The 16763-nt window shown below is 54.7% G+C and overlaps 1 protein-coding gene across 4 annotated transcripts in view; it reads right to left on the bottom strand.

Moving 5' to 3' along the window:
• Positions 1–973: 973 nt before the first annotated feature.
• Positions 974–16763, bottom strand: part of POLN (DNA polymerase nu) — a 155680-nt gene continuing 139890 nt past the window's right edge. For 2 of the 4 annotated variants that reach the window (XM_072804178.1, XM_072804188.1), the window contains 6 exons: positions 15651–15782; positions 10951–11061; positions 8125–8203; positions 3709–3776; positions 2047–2108; positions 974–1351 (listed from right to left, as the gene is read on the bottom strand). In XM_072804178.1, the coding sequence (XP_072660279.1) occupies positions 1163–1351; positions 2047–2108; positions 3709–3776; positions 8125–8203; positions 10951–11061; positions 15651–15782 (641 nt within the window). In that variant the 3' untranslated portion in view covers positions 974–1162. The remainder of the gene's footprint in view (positions 1352–2046; positions 2109–3708; positions 3777–8124; positions 8204–10950; positions 11062–15650; positions 15783–16763) is intronic. The other 2 variants (XM_072804171.1, XM_072804196.1) reach the window with 2 other exon arrangements.

Raw genomic sequence — 16763 nt, 5'->3', positions numbered from 1 at the left:
TTAAAGCCATGAGAAAAGTTGGCCTGAGCACGGTAAACTGACTGCCAACATCACCCAGAAAAGCAGGCTCAGCAAAGGCGGTGATGAGTAGAACCATCACTGTGGACATGGGTGGGCGCCTCTGGCATGTGTGGACCCAGGGCTGCATCTGGGCACCTGTTGGTATCCCACTTGGAGGGTGCACCTAGCACCCAGACAGGGAAGCAAGAGGGAGGGGAGACCCTGGGGGTGCCAGGATGGCCTGGACAGGACCCTCTTGGCAGGGGTGGGAACAGGGAGGCAGCAGAACGGAGGTGCAGTCCCACCTGGTGCACTTACTACCCAAGTGGGCTTGTACAGTGCTGTGAGCTTTCTGTGCCTCTGTTTCCCCACGGTGCAAGTAGGGACCATGGTGGCCCTCACAGTGGGCTGTGACGTTGTCGAGGTGCATGGTCTGGGCTCTTGGCACTGGGGTTCTGAGAGAACCACTTTGAGAGGAGAGTCAGGGGGGCTGGCTGGCTTCCAGGGACTGGTCGCTGGCTGGCCAGGAGGCTAGTGCACAGGCAGGGGGGCCCCAATGAAGATGCAAACACCGGCACACAGGCACCCCTGGCCTTGGGAGGCTTCGGCTGTGAGCACAGACCCAATGCCTGCCCTGCTGTGTGCTCTCTGAAGCTCACCGCTGCCATGGGGGTGGGGAGGCTGGGACGAAGGGGCAGGACCTCAGAAGCTCAGGGAGCCAGTGGGGAGGGCCTCCAGGCTGCTGGCAGCTCCTTGGGCACCCACGAAGGAACTCACCCACTGGAGGAACCCACCGCAGTCTCCAGGGTGGCAGGGCTGGGAGCGCCTGCTCTGGGCCAGGTCGGGCCACTCCTGTTTCAGGCGCTCCGTCCTGGCTCTGGTTGAGTGGATCAGAGAGCCATGGATGTGGCATCTCCTACCGCGGGAAGAATTCATTTGGACAGAAACTCGGCTGGCTTTGAATAAGGCTTTTACTGCAAGGGACAAGCCAGGGGGTGGATGTGGCCCTCTCTACGTCCTGCTTTGGCGGGGGTGTGGTGGGGAGGTGGGGAGGTGGGGAGGTGGGGAGCCAGTAAGTACAAAGCTCCCAGTGCTGACCTTGGGGAAGGCCACACAATGGGCTGGTGGAAACCAGTTCTCTTCCTCCCACTGTTGCCTGGGGCTACAGACAAAATGAAGGCGAAAAATGCGAGCACCACCGGGGGTAGGTGCTGACAAGGGGGCTGGCGGTGGCTGGGTGGTTGCTTGGAGACTCAGTGAGAGGTGGACTGGGCCAAGGGCCTAGGACCTTCTGCAGCGGCACCAGGTGTCCCCACGAGGGGCCGGCACTCAGGCTCACCTTCAGGGGCACCTGTGGGCAGCAGCCCAGGTGAGTCCCAGGCCCTAGCTAGCCCTTCCTGGCCCTCCCCGGCCCACCTGCAGGCGGACTTGTGCCCACAATGCCCAGACAGCCACCTTGCCCACAGCACACTGCCATGGATGGATGCACACATGCTCTGGCAGTGACAGGCAGACGGGCTCACCCCACATCTGCCCCGAGTCATAATACCTCAACCTTGGCTGAGCACCACACCTGACCTGCCAGGGCCTCTGCGCCAGGGAGCAGGCCTGCCGGGGCTGGGACAGGCAGAGTGCCTGACCTGTGCTTGCCACCTCAGGGCCCTGCTCCCTAGGGGGTCAGCAGGTTCTGATCCAAAAAGGGGTCAGAAGGGGACCTGGAGAGCCCTCCCAGGGACCCTAGCCCTGAGCAGGACCTTGCCAAGGCCCCTGGCCCAGGCTCAACAGCTCTCTCTTGACAGGGAGGATGGACGCTGCCTGCCACCTGCGGGACTACAGGTGGGGTGGGGACTGCAGGGCCTGCGGGGCCTGCAGGGTCCCTAGGGCAGGTAGGGGAGGGCAGCAGTCTGGGGGCTCCAGGGCTGTAGGCAGTCTGGAGCCATGCCCTGCATCCCCACTTTCCTGCCCCTTGGGAGATGGACTCTCCTCCCCCTTCTGGGTGGCTCTAGCTGGGAGTGGCCAACTTGGAGAAGCCCCTTCCTCTCTCACCTGCAGCTGTAGCCCCAAGGCCCGCACGTATTGCAGGGACTCCATGGTGCCCCTGACAAGAGCTGGAACAAAGATAAAGGAGGGAGAGGCATAGGCCTGAGCCACCTGGGCAGAGGTGGGGCCACAGGAATGCCCTGCCCTGGTCTCCCTGCTCCCGAGTTATCTTTCGAGTCCACAGGATCAGCTGCATTGCTGGGTGTGCAGCCCCCACATTACTCTGGAGCTGTTTCCATCTCCCACTGGCCACATCCTTAGCACAGGCCTGAAGGCACCTTAACTGCACCAACCATGGTTCCCGGGGAGCAAGTTTCTCTGCTGCCAGCGGGGCCTTGGTCAGGTGGGGCTGGGGGTGGGCGCCATGCTAGGGCTTCCAGCTCTGTCCAGAGGTTCTGGGGCTGGGAAAAGGAGGGAGCACAGGGCCACCCTGGCTGGAGCAGCCGGGGCAGGAGGACCCACGCTCCCCACCACAGTCCTCATATATTTGGGGACTCGCATGTCAGGGTAAAGCCCGGAAGGGGAGCTCTGTGGTACCAGTGGGTTGATCCTGCTATGTGGCCTCAGTCACCATGGGACAGTTGTTCTTGAGCCCTAAGAAAAGGGCAGCCTGGGTAGGGGAGGGGTCAGCTGGTTCCATGTTTCTCAGACTTTGCTCTGAACTCTTTTGCCCTTTGATCAATAAATATTTTATTCTATCCTATTAAGTTATCTGCAATGCTCAATACAAAGATTGTGACAGATGCCATGAACGGGTGGGTGCTGCCTTGTTCTCCCCTCTCTGGTTTCAGAGTGAGCTAGCCAATGCCCTGGGGAATGGGTCTCCAGGTGCCTAGAGTGGGACACAGCTACCCTAGGGCCATACACCTGAGCAACACGGTCTCGTTTCCTTCTCTGTGCTGTGCAGAGAGCAGCAGCAGAAGGCCAGAAATCTGGTGCAGAGGCTGTGGTGTAGGGTTGTAGGGTCACTGGAAGGGCTGCATGGCCCCCAGCCCCTCTGGCCTGATGTGTGGACCAGGAGCCCTGCAGAGGGGCCATGGTCATGCTGGGGAGCTTCAGGGGTGTCCAGGTGCTTCTAAAGGGCAGAAGGCAGGACCTCGCTGCCCCTCACTCTACTGGACAAATACCTGCTGTGAAGGGAACCACTCCACCCAAGGATGGAATTGCCTCTGTAGGATAGAGTCCTCTCTATAGGATGGCAATCCCACTAAGGATGAAATCCTCATTTAGGATGGAGTCTCTCTATAGGTTAGAGTCCCTATTGTAGTATGGCGTCCCTTCTGTAGGATGGGGTCCTCTCTGTAGGACGGAGTCCCCTCTGTAGAGTGGGGTCCTCTCTCTAGAATGGGGTCTTCTTTGTAGGATGGCAACCCCATATAGGTTGGAATCCCCTCTGTAGGATGGAGTCCTCACTCTAGGACCGAGGGCCATAAGGCCAGCAAGTCCAGAATGGGAGTCCCCATCATCTAGGAGCCCTGATACTGAGGCAGACCCCACAATGGAGCATTTGATGTCCCTGAGGGCTGCTGGCCAGGATAGGGCATGTCCACTCACTATGGGGCAGGGAAGTGGCCTTGAATTCCTGCAAGAGGCAGGCACCAGCCAGACACAGGGGAGCCGCATTAGCCCTCCGTGAAATAAAAGCCGTTTTGTGCCACCCAGGCTCACCTGCAAACTCTGGAATCTGTGAATCTTCCACCTCAAATAGCAGCTCATCATGAATTTGGGCGACCAGCCTGGAAGACACAGTGGCGGAGGTAGTCACCCTGAGATGTGGTATCTGGGTTCCATGCTTTGCACAACAATGGGGACACATGGGGTGCCATAGAAGGTTGTGGCATAGGGTGCTCTAGAGGGTGTGCCTTGGTGGGGAGTGAGAAGATCCAAGAGGATCCCTGGTGCCTGGGGTCACCTGACTGTCACCAGGATAGTCTCATGAGAAGAGGGAAGCACAGGTTAGAAGTGACCCCAGCTCCCCTTGCCCCTGCCTTTGGCTCCCATCATAGGGGGCACCTGAACCCCCAGCCAGGTCTGGACATAAACTTCTTCCCAGAGTTGAGGCCACCGATCTTAGAAAGTGGCTGCTCGTGGGTCCTGGCAGGGAGGCCACCTACTATCTGGGTACCTTCCTGCAGCCCCTACCTAAGCAATGCTGCCCCTGAGACCTTCCTTTCCCCTCTCCAGCTTTGGGCCTAGGGGCTGAGCCCCATGGATTCCATCATAGGCCCTCCAATGGGTGACCCTTCATCTAAGACTCTTCAGGTAACCCTGGAGGATGGCTGTGGTAGATGAGGCCAGTTGTGGGAAGAGGTGTGAGGACAAGGTGCCAAGGGTCAGGGGTCTCTGGAGGGCTTAGGCTCCAGTAACAGGGGCTAGCAGGTGCAAATGTGTGCACAAGGAGGGAATGGTGCATGGGGGGACACCCCAGTAGCTCCATGTTGGCTGCACAGAACATGGCTGTAGTTGGATTGGCCGGCCCACACCAGACTTCATGTGTTCTGTCCAAGGTGGGATCTGGGTTGATTTTTGTGGTTATGGGCAGATGACGGCTGCCATGGACTGTGGCCATGGACCTGGTGCCAGCCCCTCTCTCAGGGCAGAGGAAGGTGGCTTGCTCTGTACACTCAGGGAGGTGAGGTATGGTGCAGGTGACCCACAGGAAGGATGCTAGACATCAGGGAGGGACCTGTGTGCTCTGCCCTCTGTGTGACTTGTCTCTGGGACTGGGCCTTCGAGGTCAGAGACCAGGTCTGATCCTTGTCATTTTGTAGGCACAGTGCATAAGGGAAGAGGTGGCAGGCAGACTTCCCTGTGTGGCAGAGCTGTGGGCTCAGGGCTGCCCAGGAGAGGTGTGGTAAGGCTCCCTGTGCAACAGCCACCTGGGCAGCAAGCCCAGGCTACAGAGAGGGAGTGGCTCTTCCAACTGCAGAGCAGAGATGAGCTCTGCCACTTTCAGGGGACACATGGCCTGGCTGCAGAGCTTCACAGAGGTCCCGCCAACCCATTCCTCCTGTCCCTGCTAAGAGTGGATTTGCAGAACGCCCTGGTTGCCCTGGAAGTTGCTCCGTACTGCGCTCTGGAAGCCAGACCAGGCTGGTGGCACGGGCACCCGCTGTCTTCAACTGACTCCACAGCCTCTGGTGGGGTCTTCGTTTTCAAATGGGCAGAAACTCAGAAGAGGCCCTTGTAACTTCTTTCAGATTTAGCAGAATCCGTCTTCACACTTGAAATGACGCTGTGAATTCTGAGCCGCCAGTGTGGCAGCAACCTAAGAATAGGCCTGAGTTGTTAGTCACTTACACAGCACACAGAGTGCTCACTGCTGACTGCGACATTCCCTGACCTCGAACTGGGGCACAGACAGAAGAGGAGCAGAGACGCCCTGTGCGAATATCAGACCTGCTGTTTTGGGCAAGTGCGCTGTCCTCCGTTGATGCTCCTGTGAGGGGTGCTCCAGCAGAGGCCTCGGCACCTCGCCCCTGGCCTGGCTCTGCATCCTTCCTATTCCACTCCCTCCTGGCTTCAGGAGCAGGCCTGGGGCTGCCCTGCCCACTCACAGTGTCCAGGCTCATCCAGGCCGTTCCTCACTGTTTGGCTGAGTGGGGCCTCTTACCTTCCCTGGGCCCCCAGCACCTTCTCTGCTCTTTTCTGAGGTGGGAGATTGAGTGCTCCACAGTCATGAGCATGACCTGGCTGTACTGCAAGGTGGTTAGAGGTCAGACGGCTGCCCTAGTGGTGAGCAGATGATGTCATTTTCCACAGACCACCCCACATCTCCCCTGCTGTCCCTGTATCCAAGGGCAAAGGAGCAGGTAAGGGTCTTTAGGAGGCAGCCACTGTCCAGAGCAGGGAAACTGGGAGGCTCTCCTGGTTCTCTCGGTGACAGAGGCACAGCATGAGCAGAAGCTGCAGCTCTGCAGCTCGGGTGGAGGCCCAGCACCAGTCCACCTCTGCATGGATTTGGACACATGTAAGGCTCTGAGCCTCAGGTTCCCCTTGTCTACACTCATGGGTTAGAGCCAACCATCTCTGAAGCTTCTTTCTAACTCTGACATGTTCTGGAACCTAGAAAGGCCTTTTCACAGAGGCCCCACGTTCTGAGAGACTGAGAGGGGAGCCTGCCTCGCCTGGCAGCAATGGCCCCTGAGTGCTGACCGTTCAGCCAAAGACTTGCTGGAAGCTCCCTGCCTTTTTGCTCTAGGCCTAGGGGCAGTGAGGGAGCCTGCCCTGTGGCACCAGCCCATGAGGGTACTTGGGGCCACTGGATGAGGCTGTCTGGGCACTTGTTCCCTTTGGACAACCATGAACCTCTGGTGATGCATTTTGTGCTCCTTCAGGCAGATAGATCCTCACACTTGGCTCATGGTGGCCGATTCTAAACTTGATCCTAAACTTCTCCTATTACCCCGGGAAGAACAGAGCAAGTATACTAAACACAGAGTAGGAAAGGCCCCAGTATTCCACACCAAACTGCTTTAGTTCTAAAACAGTACAACCTATTTGCTATGGAAAGCATTTCCCAAAGACAGTGAAGCCTGAAAGAGGGGCAGCTGGGTTGCCAAAGCCCCCGGGGCAGGAACTGTTTGTGTTCAGCTCTGGACTCTGTCATCTAAGAAGATCCCAAGTCCTCATGTACCAACTTCCTTTATCAATCCCACAAAACCCCAAAATGGATCAGACTTCTCTAGACATATGATATCACAGATATGGAACAACCATGCAGCTTTCGGTTCTGGCCAAGGTGATGAGGTAGCACAGGCTGCTCATGCCCCCTCCTAAATATACCCTACAGAAAGCACGCTCAGATGCCTGCCCCCCAAGGACTCTCCCTGGGCTGCTTCTCCCTGGTAGGCAGTAGGCATAGGCGGTGCCTGGGGATAGTCCTCTCCCTACCCCTTTACTAGGATGACACCCAGTCTCCAGCAGGCCCTTTGTCCAGTGCGCTTTTCTGTACAAAACTGCTGGAATTGCCAAAAGAACACAGGCTCAAAAGTCAAAATGAACTTCTTTCAAAAAGAAATCCATGGAGAAGGTGCCAGGAAAGATGAAGGACCTCAGATAAACGAGGACATCGTGCCTTGAGAAGGTAGAACAGTATCGAAGCCAAGACGAAACTGTAACCTCAGATGGAGAAGGGTCCAGAAGGGCAAGTCACCTCCCCAGGTGACGTAGGTGCATGACCTCTCCCCGCCCCCAGGGTTACAAGCTGGAGAATCAGCTGCCCGATGCTGTCACCTGAGGAGGGTTCGCCTGCAGGGATAGGCCCACTGTGGCCTGCTGGAGACCACCCCAATATGGGCTGATCGTGTGTGGAACAGGGAGGAAGCCAGGCCTTCTGGGCTTTGAAACACTAACTCCTCTGGGATACTTCAGATTAGCTGCCAGCAAGGGGTCCTGGACTTCTGGAGGAGAATGCACCCCCTGCCACCTGTACCAGTGCCAGGGCCTTGCATTGCTGCAGAGCTGGGCAGGATGTCACCAGCTACCTGGATGCTCAGGGTGTATGCCCCAGGGGGTATACCCCGAAACTGAGGCAGAGACAGAAATTGGAGAGAACTGTGACCCAGAGGCAGCCGTGGCTGAGCCCCATCTTTGAGATGCACCAGTACGCTGGCTCTGGGGGCAGGAACGGTGTCTCTATGTCCTGACTGAGGGTCTATGGGGTCTGCCCACCTCGGAGTGGGCAGCTGCATGGGAGGTCTGGCCTCCCCACATACACCTGGGGAGATGCATTTCTGCACCAGCTGAGGAGATGCATTTCTGCACCAGCTGAGGCCTCTAGGTGAATGGCCTGTTGCTATTGCAGCTGTGGTGAGTTGGCCCTTGGGCACTTTGCCCAGCCCAAGTTGGGAGGCAGGGGCTCTGCTGGGAGTGCTGAGAGGAGCTCAGGCTCAGGGGTCCCCACCGCTTGGGGTTCTGAGCTCGTCAGAATCAAGATCCATACATGGGAAGTGGCGGGTCTCTTTGTTCCTGGGAGGTGTGTGCACATGGGCCTGCCATGGTGTCAACTCCCACCCAAGCCCCGAGAACGGCAGGACCAGATGCTGGGTCAGGCCTGGGCAGGCTGGCCACTCACTCACTGACCTGGCTGTCAGGGTAGGGGAAGTGGCCACTGCCCTGAAGATGCGGATCATAGCCATCTTACAGAGGTCTGCGGCGGAGCCTGTGGGTACAGAAGTTTGATTTTCACGAATGATGTGAAGTCCAGGGGCCTGCAGCAGGGATTTGGCTAGTAGGATGGCCAGGTATGGTCAGTCAAGGCAGGCTGTCTTTTCTATGTTGTAGAACACAGGACCCCATGCCCTACAGGTTAAAACAACCCATCTACCATCTCATAGTTTCTGCAGAGCAAGAACCCAACCCGTGTGGCTGGGTCTTCTGCTCGGGGCCTCATAGCCTGAGATCTGTGGGCGACCCAACTATCCTCAATTGGAAGCCCAACTAGGGAAGACTCACTTCCAAGTGACCCCAGGTTGTTAGCAAGATTCATTTCCTCGCACTGACATGACTGAGGTTCCTGTGTTGCGGCTGACGCTAGCTGTAGGCTGCGCTCAGCTTCTGGAGGCTGTCCTCAGGTCCTTGCCATGGGCCCTCTGCCCCACATGCAGTTTGCTTCTTCATGGCCAGCTGAAGGGCACCTGCTGCGCTGGATCTCTGACCTCCAAACCTTCTTTCAAGGGCCCGCCTGATTAGGTCACATCCGCCCTGGGTAGTCTCCCTTTTAACTACAAATCCCCTTTTGCCACATGGCTTGACCTAACTATGGTAATGATATCATATCCACAGGTTCTGCCAACACTTGGGGCATGCACACAGGGTGCAGAATCTAGAATCCCACCCACCGCACCAGCTAAGAGTGACCAGGCATGGATGTGCACTCAGCCTTCCAGCTCAGTGGACTTTTGACTTCATTTTGCTCAGCTCCCCAGTGGATAGCTTGGGGCCATAATACATCCTCCTAGATTCTGGAAGGATAAATCACACCTGTCAGACATCTAATCATCCAGCTCTGCAAGGTGCTGGAGAGTGTAGGGACATGCCCAGTCCAGTACCGGGCACTCAGCAGGTGTCTTAATAAAGGGTTTCGGGGGATGCCTGGGTGGCTCAGCAGTTGAGCATCTGCCTTTGGCTCAGGGTGTGATCCTGGGGTCTGGGATCAAGTCCCACATCGGGCTCCCTGCAGGGAGCCTGCTTCTCCCTCTGCTTGTCTCTGCCTCTCTCTCTGTGTCTCTCATGAATGAATAAATAAAAAATCTTAAAAAAAAAGGGCTTTGATCATGGGAACGGACTGAAGTTAGGTCTCATTGGTGGTTTGAAATTGCTTTAGTTATCTGTGGTTCCCAAGGTTAACGAAGAAATGAAAGCTGTTAGTCTGTGGACTGGCCTTCCTCCACTGTGAGGCTAAGTATCCACGATAAGATATCCTTTTCCTAAGAGTGTAGCAGTGATGCTGGATGCGGAATTCTGGCCTCTGAGGCAGACCTGCTGGCGGTGAGGAGAGTCTCAATAGGGATGGGAATGTGCGCTGGGGTGGGAGGTTGGGAAAAGTGCAAAGGGCTGGAGAAACAAGGAGGGGGGTGTGGGGGAGAGAGGGAGTGCATGCCGGGGAGGCCCAGGGAGGTGGGCGTGTCATGGTACATCATGTTGGCTGATGTGTCAGAGGCAGAACTTTCTTTCGGGCACTGGCCACTGCTTGTCCCTGGCACCTAGTTCAGCTCACACAAGTTTTTAAGTTGATGGATGGCAAGTCACTTGCTCAGAGATACATGTGTGCAGGAGGCCGTATCCATGGTAGCTGGATTTCATGGCCAAGACTCCTAGTCAGCTTCTCACATGAAGGTATCTTGTGTGCAGTTCCCTCTGGAAGGGCTCTACCACAGCTTCAACATCACTTTGAGCATGCCTTGCACATGTCTCATGAACAGATACGTGGCCACGGCCTGACAACTGCCTCATCTGTGAAAACCCACCATCTCAGGATTTGGAGGGCTGGCACTGTCCTCTTGTCTAGGTGGTCACAGCGGGAGACTGGACTCAGGAAGACTCTATACTGAACCCAGATCCTAGCAATTGTCCTGCCAGCTGCTGCTGAGCCTCCTGTTGTCCCAGCAATGCCCAGAGGCTGAGTCCAAACTAGGTAGTGCTGCTGTGTCCCACTCTCTGCAGGATTTATGGGGACATGATCTCCATCCTGCCCTGATGCAGGCCACCTGCTCCACATCTCCCAGGGTCCCTGGCTGCCCTCCTGCCACAGAACACCCCTCTGGGGGCATGTGGTGGAATCTTGCCTTCAGGCCTCATGTCTGGGCCCTGGGTCCTCAGTTTCCAATCTATGACCTATGGGGTCACTGACAGGATGACACCTGACCACTGGGCTGCCTGGGGCCTTCCTGGAACAGCTCGTGGTACATGGAATGTGGAGCCTGTGATTATACTCTCCCTCTTCACCTCTGTGCTGTGGCTAGAGATTATGGAGAAGTCTTCACAATGAGGGGTGGACAACGTGCCATTACTCCTTCCACTGCCTGCTGCTGATGGCTGCATGACCTAGAAGGGCCTGCTGGGTCTGGCAGCCTTACTGCCAGGTCTTACTCTGCCAGACATGTGGGGCACAGCAGAGAGCCCGAGGCCAAGAGGCCAGGGACTAAGCCCTGCCCTAGTCCTGGCTACATCAACTCCTAAAGCCTCAGCTTCCTATTCGTAGAGCCAGGATAGTGGTGCTTGAGGGAAACATCATAAAGACCACCACGTGCTGAGCGCCAAGAGCTATTTCACTGGTGCTTCAGGCCTAACTGCCAGCGAGCCCAGGAATATCATCAGGATAATCTGCTGGGTGTCACTCAGCCCTGCAGCTGCTAAGAACCCAAGAAGCAAATGGACACAGCAGGCAGGGTAAAGGACTCTGTGTACCTTGCACCACGAAGTTCACCGCCTGCCGCTCTGCTTGTGCCCGGAGCTGCTGGTCTTGGTCATGGACCCTTGGCAGTGGTCTCCTCCTGCCCATGATGGATGCCACGTAGCCTGGGTCCCACATAGAAGAGGATATGAGGCAGGAATAACAGGCAGTGGGGTGCCCTGATGTTTCCATCCTCTGTGGACACAGCTTCCCTCTGGTTGGGCCCAGGGGCCCCAGCAGGACCCCCTCCTCACTGCAGCGCTGAGCTTTGCCCAGAGGCACCTTGGTCTGTCTCTGGGGCGAGTGGATTCTGTGGTGGGAAAGCTTGCCTGGTGGCTCTCCTTTCTGACTTCTGACAGAGGACGGGGAAGGTACTTTATAAAGGTTCTTAAAAGCCACCTGTGGAACTTGGGTACAGAAGTAATTCTGGACCATGAGGCATTTGGGATGGGGAGAAAGGCATTAATCCATATTCTACTTGAGGAGGCATTGATGGTCTATGCTAGGAGCCATATTCTCACACATGGGGGCAGATCCAAGTTTTGTGGGGCCTGAAGCTTCATAATTTTAAAGTTCTCTTTCTCTTTTTTTAAAGTAGGCTCCATGTTGGGGCACCTGGGTGGCTCAAATGGTGAAGCATCTGCCTTCAGCTCAGATCATGATCTCAGGGTCCTGGAATCAGTCCTGCATCAGGCTTCCTGCTCAGAGGAGTGTCTCTTTCTCCCTCTGCCCCTCTGACCTTCTTGTGCTCTCTCTCCCCTCTCTTCTCTCTCTCTCTCTCTCTGTCAAATAAATAAATAAAATCTTAAAGAAAAAAAAAGTAGGCTCCATGCCTAGCATGAACCTGACAGGGGGCTCGATCTCATGACCCTGAGATCATGATATTAGCCAAAACCAAGAGTTGGATGCTCAACAGACTGCTGCAAGGTCTTCCAGAAGAAAACAAGCAGAAACATGCTGTGTTCGTTGAGTATATTTCTGACAGTGAGGACCTGGGCTTTATTAGGTGTTGGTGAAATTAAATTCTCCACTCAGGATTTCACATGTTTGAGGATTGGAAGAATTTCCCACAAATGTTATAATTATCAAAATGACAATGTTTTGAGCACCCGTTGTATACCAGGCGGTAAGAGAAAGCCTAATAGTGACTGGCAGTGAGGACAGGGAGAGTCCATGCTTCTGCCTGAATATACTTCAGTCTCTGCCTCTTGGTGTGTCTAGTGATTTTGGGCTGGATGCTGGGTATTGTGTGTTTTATGTTGCTGAGCATTGGTTTAGAGTCTTTATTTCAAGAGTGTTTGTTGGACCCAAGTAATTGGCAGATCTGATGCTTTTGTTAGGGCAGGTTTAGAGTAGCCTTTAATTAGGGCTAGTTCAGACCTACTACTAGGGTGTGGTCCTTCTGGGGTCTCTCCTGACTGTCACAGATGTCCAATGAGGACTGTCCACTCTGGGAGTCAGAATGTGCACATGTCTAGCCCTGTACGGACTCTGGGATTGTCCCGCCTACTGCTCCATTCGGTGGAGCTCCGCCTCAGTGTGTGTGTCCTGGTGCTCAGACACAGAGGGAATCCTCTTAAGATGTGTGCAAAGCGCCCTCCACTCTGATACTCTGCCTCCCCAGTCATGAGGCCTGTCTCCTTAGCTTAGTGAGACCACCATCATTGGCTTGGTCTCCCCTCCTGCATGTGCTCCGGGGTGCTTGGAGGCTCTCAGGGATGAACCCAGTGTCTGAAAACAGCTGCTTCATCCATGCCCAGTTTTCTAGTTGTTTATTGTGGGAGGAGGGTCTGAGCTCAGGCCCAAAGTGGAAGCCCCTGGCTCCACACATTTCAAATCTTGCTTCTGCTCTACCCAGTGTTTGCAGGGCTGAGGTCAGAGTTCCTGATAACTCTGCGAGATGTCTCCCATCCCTCCCTTTCAAGTCACTATGCTCAGGAAGGGGGCCAGGGGATGGAAGGAATGCTTCTAGAAGTCATTCCTATGCCAGCATGGCCAGCATCCCTCAATCATTCAGGGAAAGAGTGATAAACCACAAAAATATCTGCACTGAAATCCAAATTAAATGAGTCACTGACTCGACTTCCCCTTAGCTGGATCCCAAACTGGCTGTGGTCACTCTGATGCCCCCTGGCATAGAAAGGAGGGGCTGGGGTGGAGGAGGCAGCCTCTCAGTCGATTGCAGTCAAAATGCCTTGCTTTTGCCAATTTTATAAAGGACCAGACGATATGCGCAGCTTGCAGGGCCTCCCCCCAGGGCCTTGGAAAGGACTCCGGACCTACCTATCATCAGCACCCTGATAGATCTACCTCGTGTGCCGGCTCCAGCCCCAGTAAGGTCAGGTATGCCCATGCGGAGAGCTGCCACCCACACCTGGGACCTGAGCCCTGCTCTAGCCAGCAGCTGATGCTGCCTCCTTGCTGTGTTCTCCATCCATCCCACCTCAGATGCTGGGCTGAGACCCTGACACTTCAGACTGCTCCCGGGGTACCGGCTCTGACTTTAGCTTCTCCTGCTAATCTATTTCCCATGCTCGAGGACCGATTTGTGCAAAAAAACCCCAGGCTCTTCCTGTGGCGTGGTGTGCCACACAGGGTGCAGGCCTGCTGGCCTTGTCTCTGGCCCTGTGCTTCCCCCAGCCACCTGCCCACCCCAGTGCTGCTCCAGGCTCTCCCGGCCTTTCACATGGTGGCCTAGAGGTCACCCCCAGTGAGGCTGGGGCTCATACTGCTCTCCAGGGACCTCCCTCTGCCACTCTCTGTACTGGCATCTTGTTGGCTTTTTTCACACTGAGAATCCCATCATTCTGATCCTGTCTGAATGTACTTGCTTACCCGGTCTTTCTGTCTGCTCTTGGATGGAATCACTGGCATCAACACAGTGCCTGAGCCTCAACAAATGTCTGTGGAAGATTTTAATGATCATTTGACGATTTCTTCAGTGTTTGCCCAGAAATGTAATAGCCAGGTTGCAGGGCATGCATACCTCGTGTGTGGCCCTTTGAGAGTTGAGTATGAGGTGGCAGGGAGGGTGCTGGCTTTGGGCCTAAGCTGCCTGGGGCAGGATCCTGGCCTGGTACTGCCTGTTAGCTGTGTGAATGTGAGAAGCTACTTAACTTCTTGGTGACTCATTTTCCTCATCTGTAAGATGGGTAAAGGGTACTACCCAGTTGTAGAACTGCAGTGAGGATTACATGAGTTACTTTATGGAAAGCCACTGAAATCGTGCCTGCACCTTCACAGTCCTCTGCCTATGGCAATCCTGACTCCATATACTCTCGTCAACACTGGGTTCTGTTGCTCTTCTGACATTTCAAAGTGGGCAGTATTTTATTTTCCCTTTGTTGAAGGTGCGGGTTGCAGCAGGTGGGGGCTCAGCCCCCAGGTCCAGGGAGCCTGTTAGATGCTTGCTGGGGATGGAAGCGGTTTGCTGGCTTTCTTTTGCAAGGGAGCTGGGCACTAAGTGTGTTCAGTGCCCACAGGGGCCCCATGTGGGGCTACTGCCTGGACACATGGTCAGGCCCAGGAGGAGCCTGTGGGAGGGCTGCCCAGGACTGCCAGTCCTCAGCAAGCCTGGCTCCTGAGGGACCCCAAGGGAGCACACCACAGCCATCAGGAGGGCTGGCCCACAGCTGTCCCTTCCATAAAGCCCGAGTGCCCCTCTGTACCTGTGGCTGGCTCCTTTCCCAAGGTCTGCTTCCTGAATTTCTGCTCCAGCTCATTTCTTTCCTTCCCACTTCTTCATTTCTCTGTGATGCTCTCTTCCAAATGTCTTGGGTTGAATACAACCAATTTATATTCACAAATTTCTTTCTTTCCTTTTAAAATCTACTTTTAAAGTATTCCATTTCTTCTACATGAAGTGTCAGTATGGAGATCCTCTCCCTGTCATTTATTTCTAAGATGTTTGTAATGTTCTTGTGACTTCTAATTCTAAGTCATTAAGGAGTGTGATACATTTTCAAGCAGGTGGACAGACGGATGGCCACACACTGAGGTATGAGCTACCTTTGCATCCCACTGTGGTCACATGACATGTTCTATTTGATAGTCTTTGAAATCTGTGACCAAATTGTGTTGAAATTTTGTAAACATACCATGTGCTTTTCATATGAGCATGTGTTCTCCACTTTTAGGTGAAAGAGTTTCTCTCTCTGCTTATTGAGCAATTTCTTTCTTTCTTTCTTTCTTTCTTTCTTTCTTTCTTTCTTTCTTTCTTTCTTTCTTGAAAGATGGTATAAATTTGGTTAACTAGAAACAAGCCAAATTTATTTATGTATTTTTAAAGATTTTATTTATTTATTTATTTATTTATTTATTTATTATTCATGAGAGACACAGAGAGAGGCAGAGACACAGGCAGAGGGAGAAGCAGTCTCCATGCAGGGAGCCTGATGTGGGACTCGATCCTGGGCTGAAGCTGCCCAGGATCCTGCCCTGAGCTGAAGGTAGATGCTCAACCGCTGAGCCACCCAGGCATCCCCCATCGAGCATTTTCTGACTCTGAGATTGCCTCAAGCTGATCCTACTCTGGACCCTTCTCACACTGGAGCCTTTGGTCCCATTTCACGCTCACCCAGTCCCCTCCCACATGCCCGCCAGTCCCCTCCCACATGCAGGCCACCCCCAAAGAAGCAGGGGCCAGGAGACCAGGTATGTAGTCAGCAGGGAGGGGAAGAGGGGACTGCAAAGGTTTTGGCTGCATCTGGCTCACCTGTCTGGTGACACTGGGCAATGGTTGTTTGGACAAAGTCCTTGATTTTCTTGTACTTCTGCAAAAAACTCTCCAAAAACTGGGCAGCTTCCTGTACAGTAACCCCAAGGCACGCTGCAAGCCTCTCCTTCCCTGTGTGGACAGAAACGCTCAAGATCAGAGGCAAGCCCTGGTCACACCTGTGGGGACCAGGAGAGCAAGCTGCCAGGCAGTGGCCACCACACACAGCAGTGGACCCTCGGAAGGGCCCTTGGGAGACCCTATGAGTCCAGGTCCCGGGGCACCACCCGTCTCTTCTGATTGGTCAGGATGGTGTTGGCTTAGGCTTTCCAGCTGAGTGCTCAGTGCTGCTCGGCCTAGACTGGTGCCTGATAAACATGTATTTACTCAGTGATGTTGGCTGAGTGCCCGGCAAGTACTGCTTATAAAGTCGTGAGTGAGTAGCTCTACTGCCCCGTCCAGAGGGAGACCTGACCTGAGTGGAGGACATCAGGGAGAGGCACAGAGGAAAAGGGAAGGAAATATTCCATCACTAAATCATGAGAAAATGTACTTAGGAGCTCCCATCCTTGAAATTTTTATTTTGAGACAAACACTTCTGGTCCAGGCCACTATTTCTTTCCCAGAGGATGCAGGTATTCTTGTGAGACTGTTTACAGCAAGATCTGGTCAGGACAGAACCTCAGCTCCAGCACAGACTGCTGGGAGCAGGTGTTGAGGCCATGCTGACCTGGGTCACCCACTGGAAATTCTGTGTGGCCTTGGGGCAGTTTTGTGGCCTGCCGTCAGCCCCATTTCTTCACCTACAACTCACAAACACTAGTCCTTATCCCAGGAGCTGTTAAGGGGACATGTCTGAAGGAGCAGGATGGATGGGGCTCACAGATCCAATCTTCTCTGTGGCCAGGCCACTCTAGCCCTGGGCAGCTGATGCTTTCAGTGGTCGCACATCTTGGGGAAGCAAAGGGGCAGATGTCTGCTTCCACCGCTCGGCTAGGGAGAATGGGAAAGGCTGCAGTGGTGCCCTGTGCTCCCCAAAATCTCTCACAGCAGAGAGAGCTTGTGGAGCATCTGTCCTTGCTCTTGCCAAGCTTGCCTGACTGTCCCATGTCA

This window comes from Canis lupus, chromosome 2, assembly GCF_048164855.1.
Source record: "Canis lupus baileyi chromosome 2, mCanLup2.hap1, whole genome shotgun sequence".
Taxonomy (NCBI): domain Eukaryota; kingdom Metazoa; phylum Chordata; class Mammalia; order Carnivora; family Canidae; genus Canis; species Canis lupus.
This window is presented reverse-complemented; position numbering and strand designations above follow the sequence as displayed.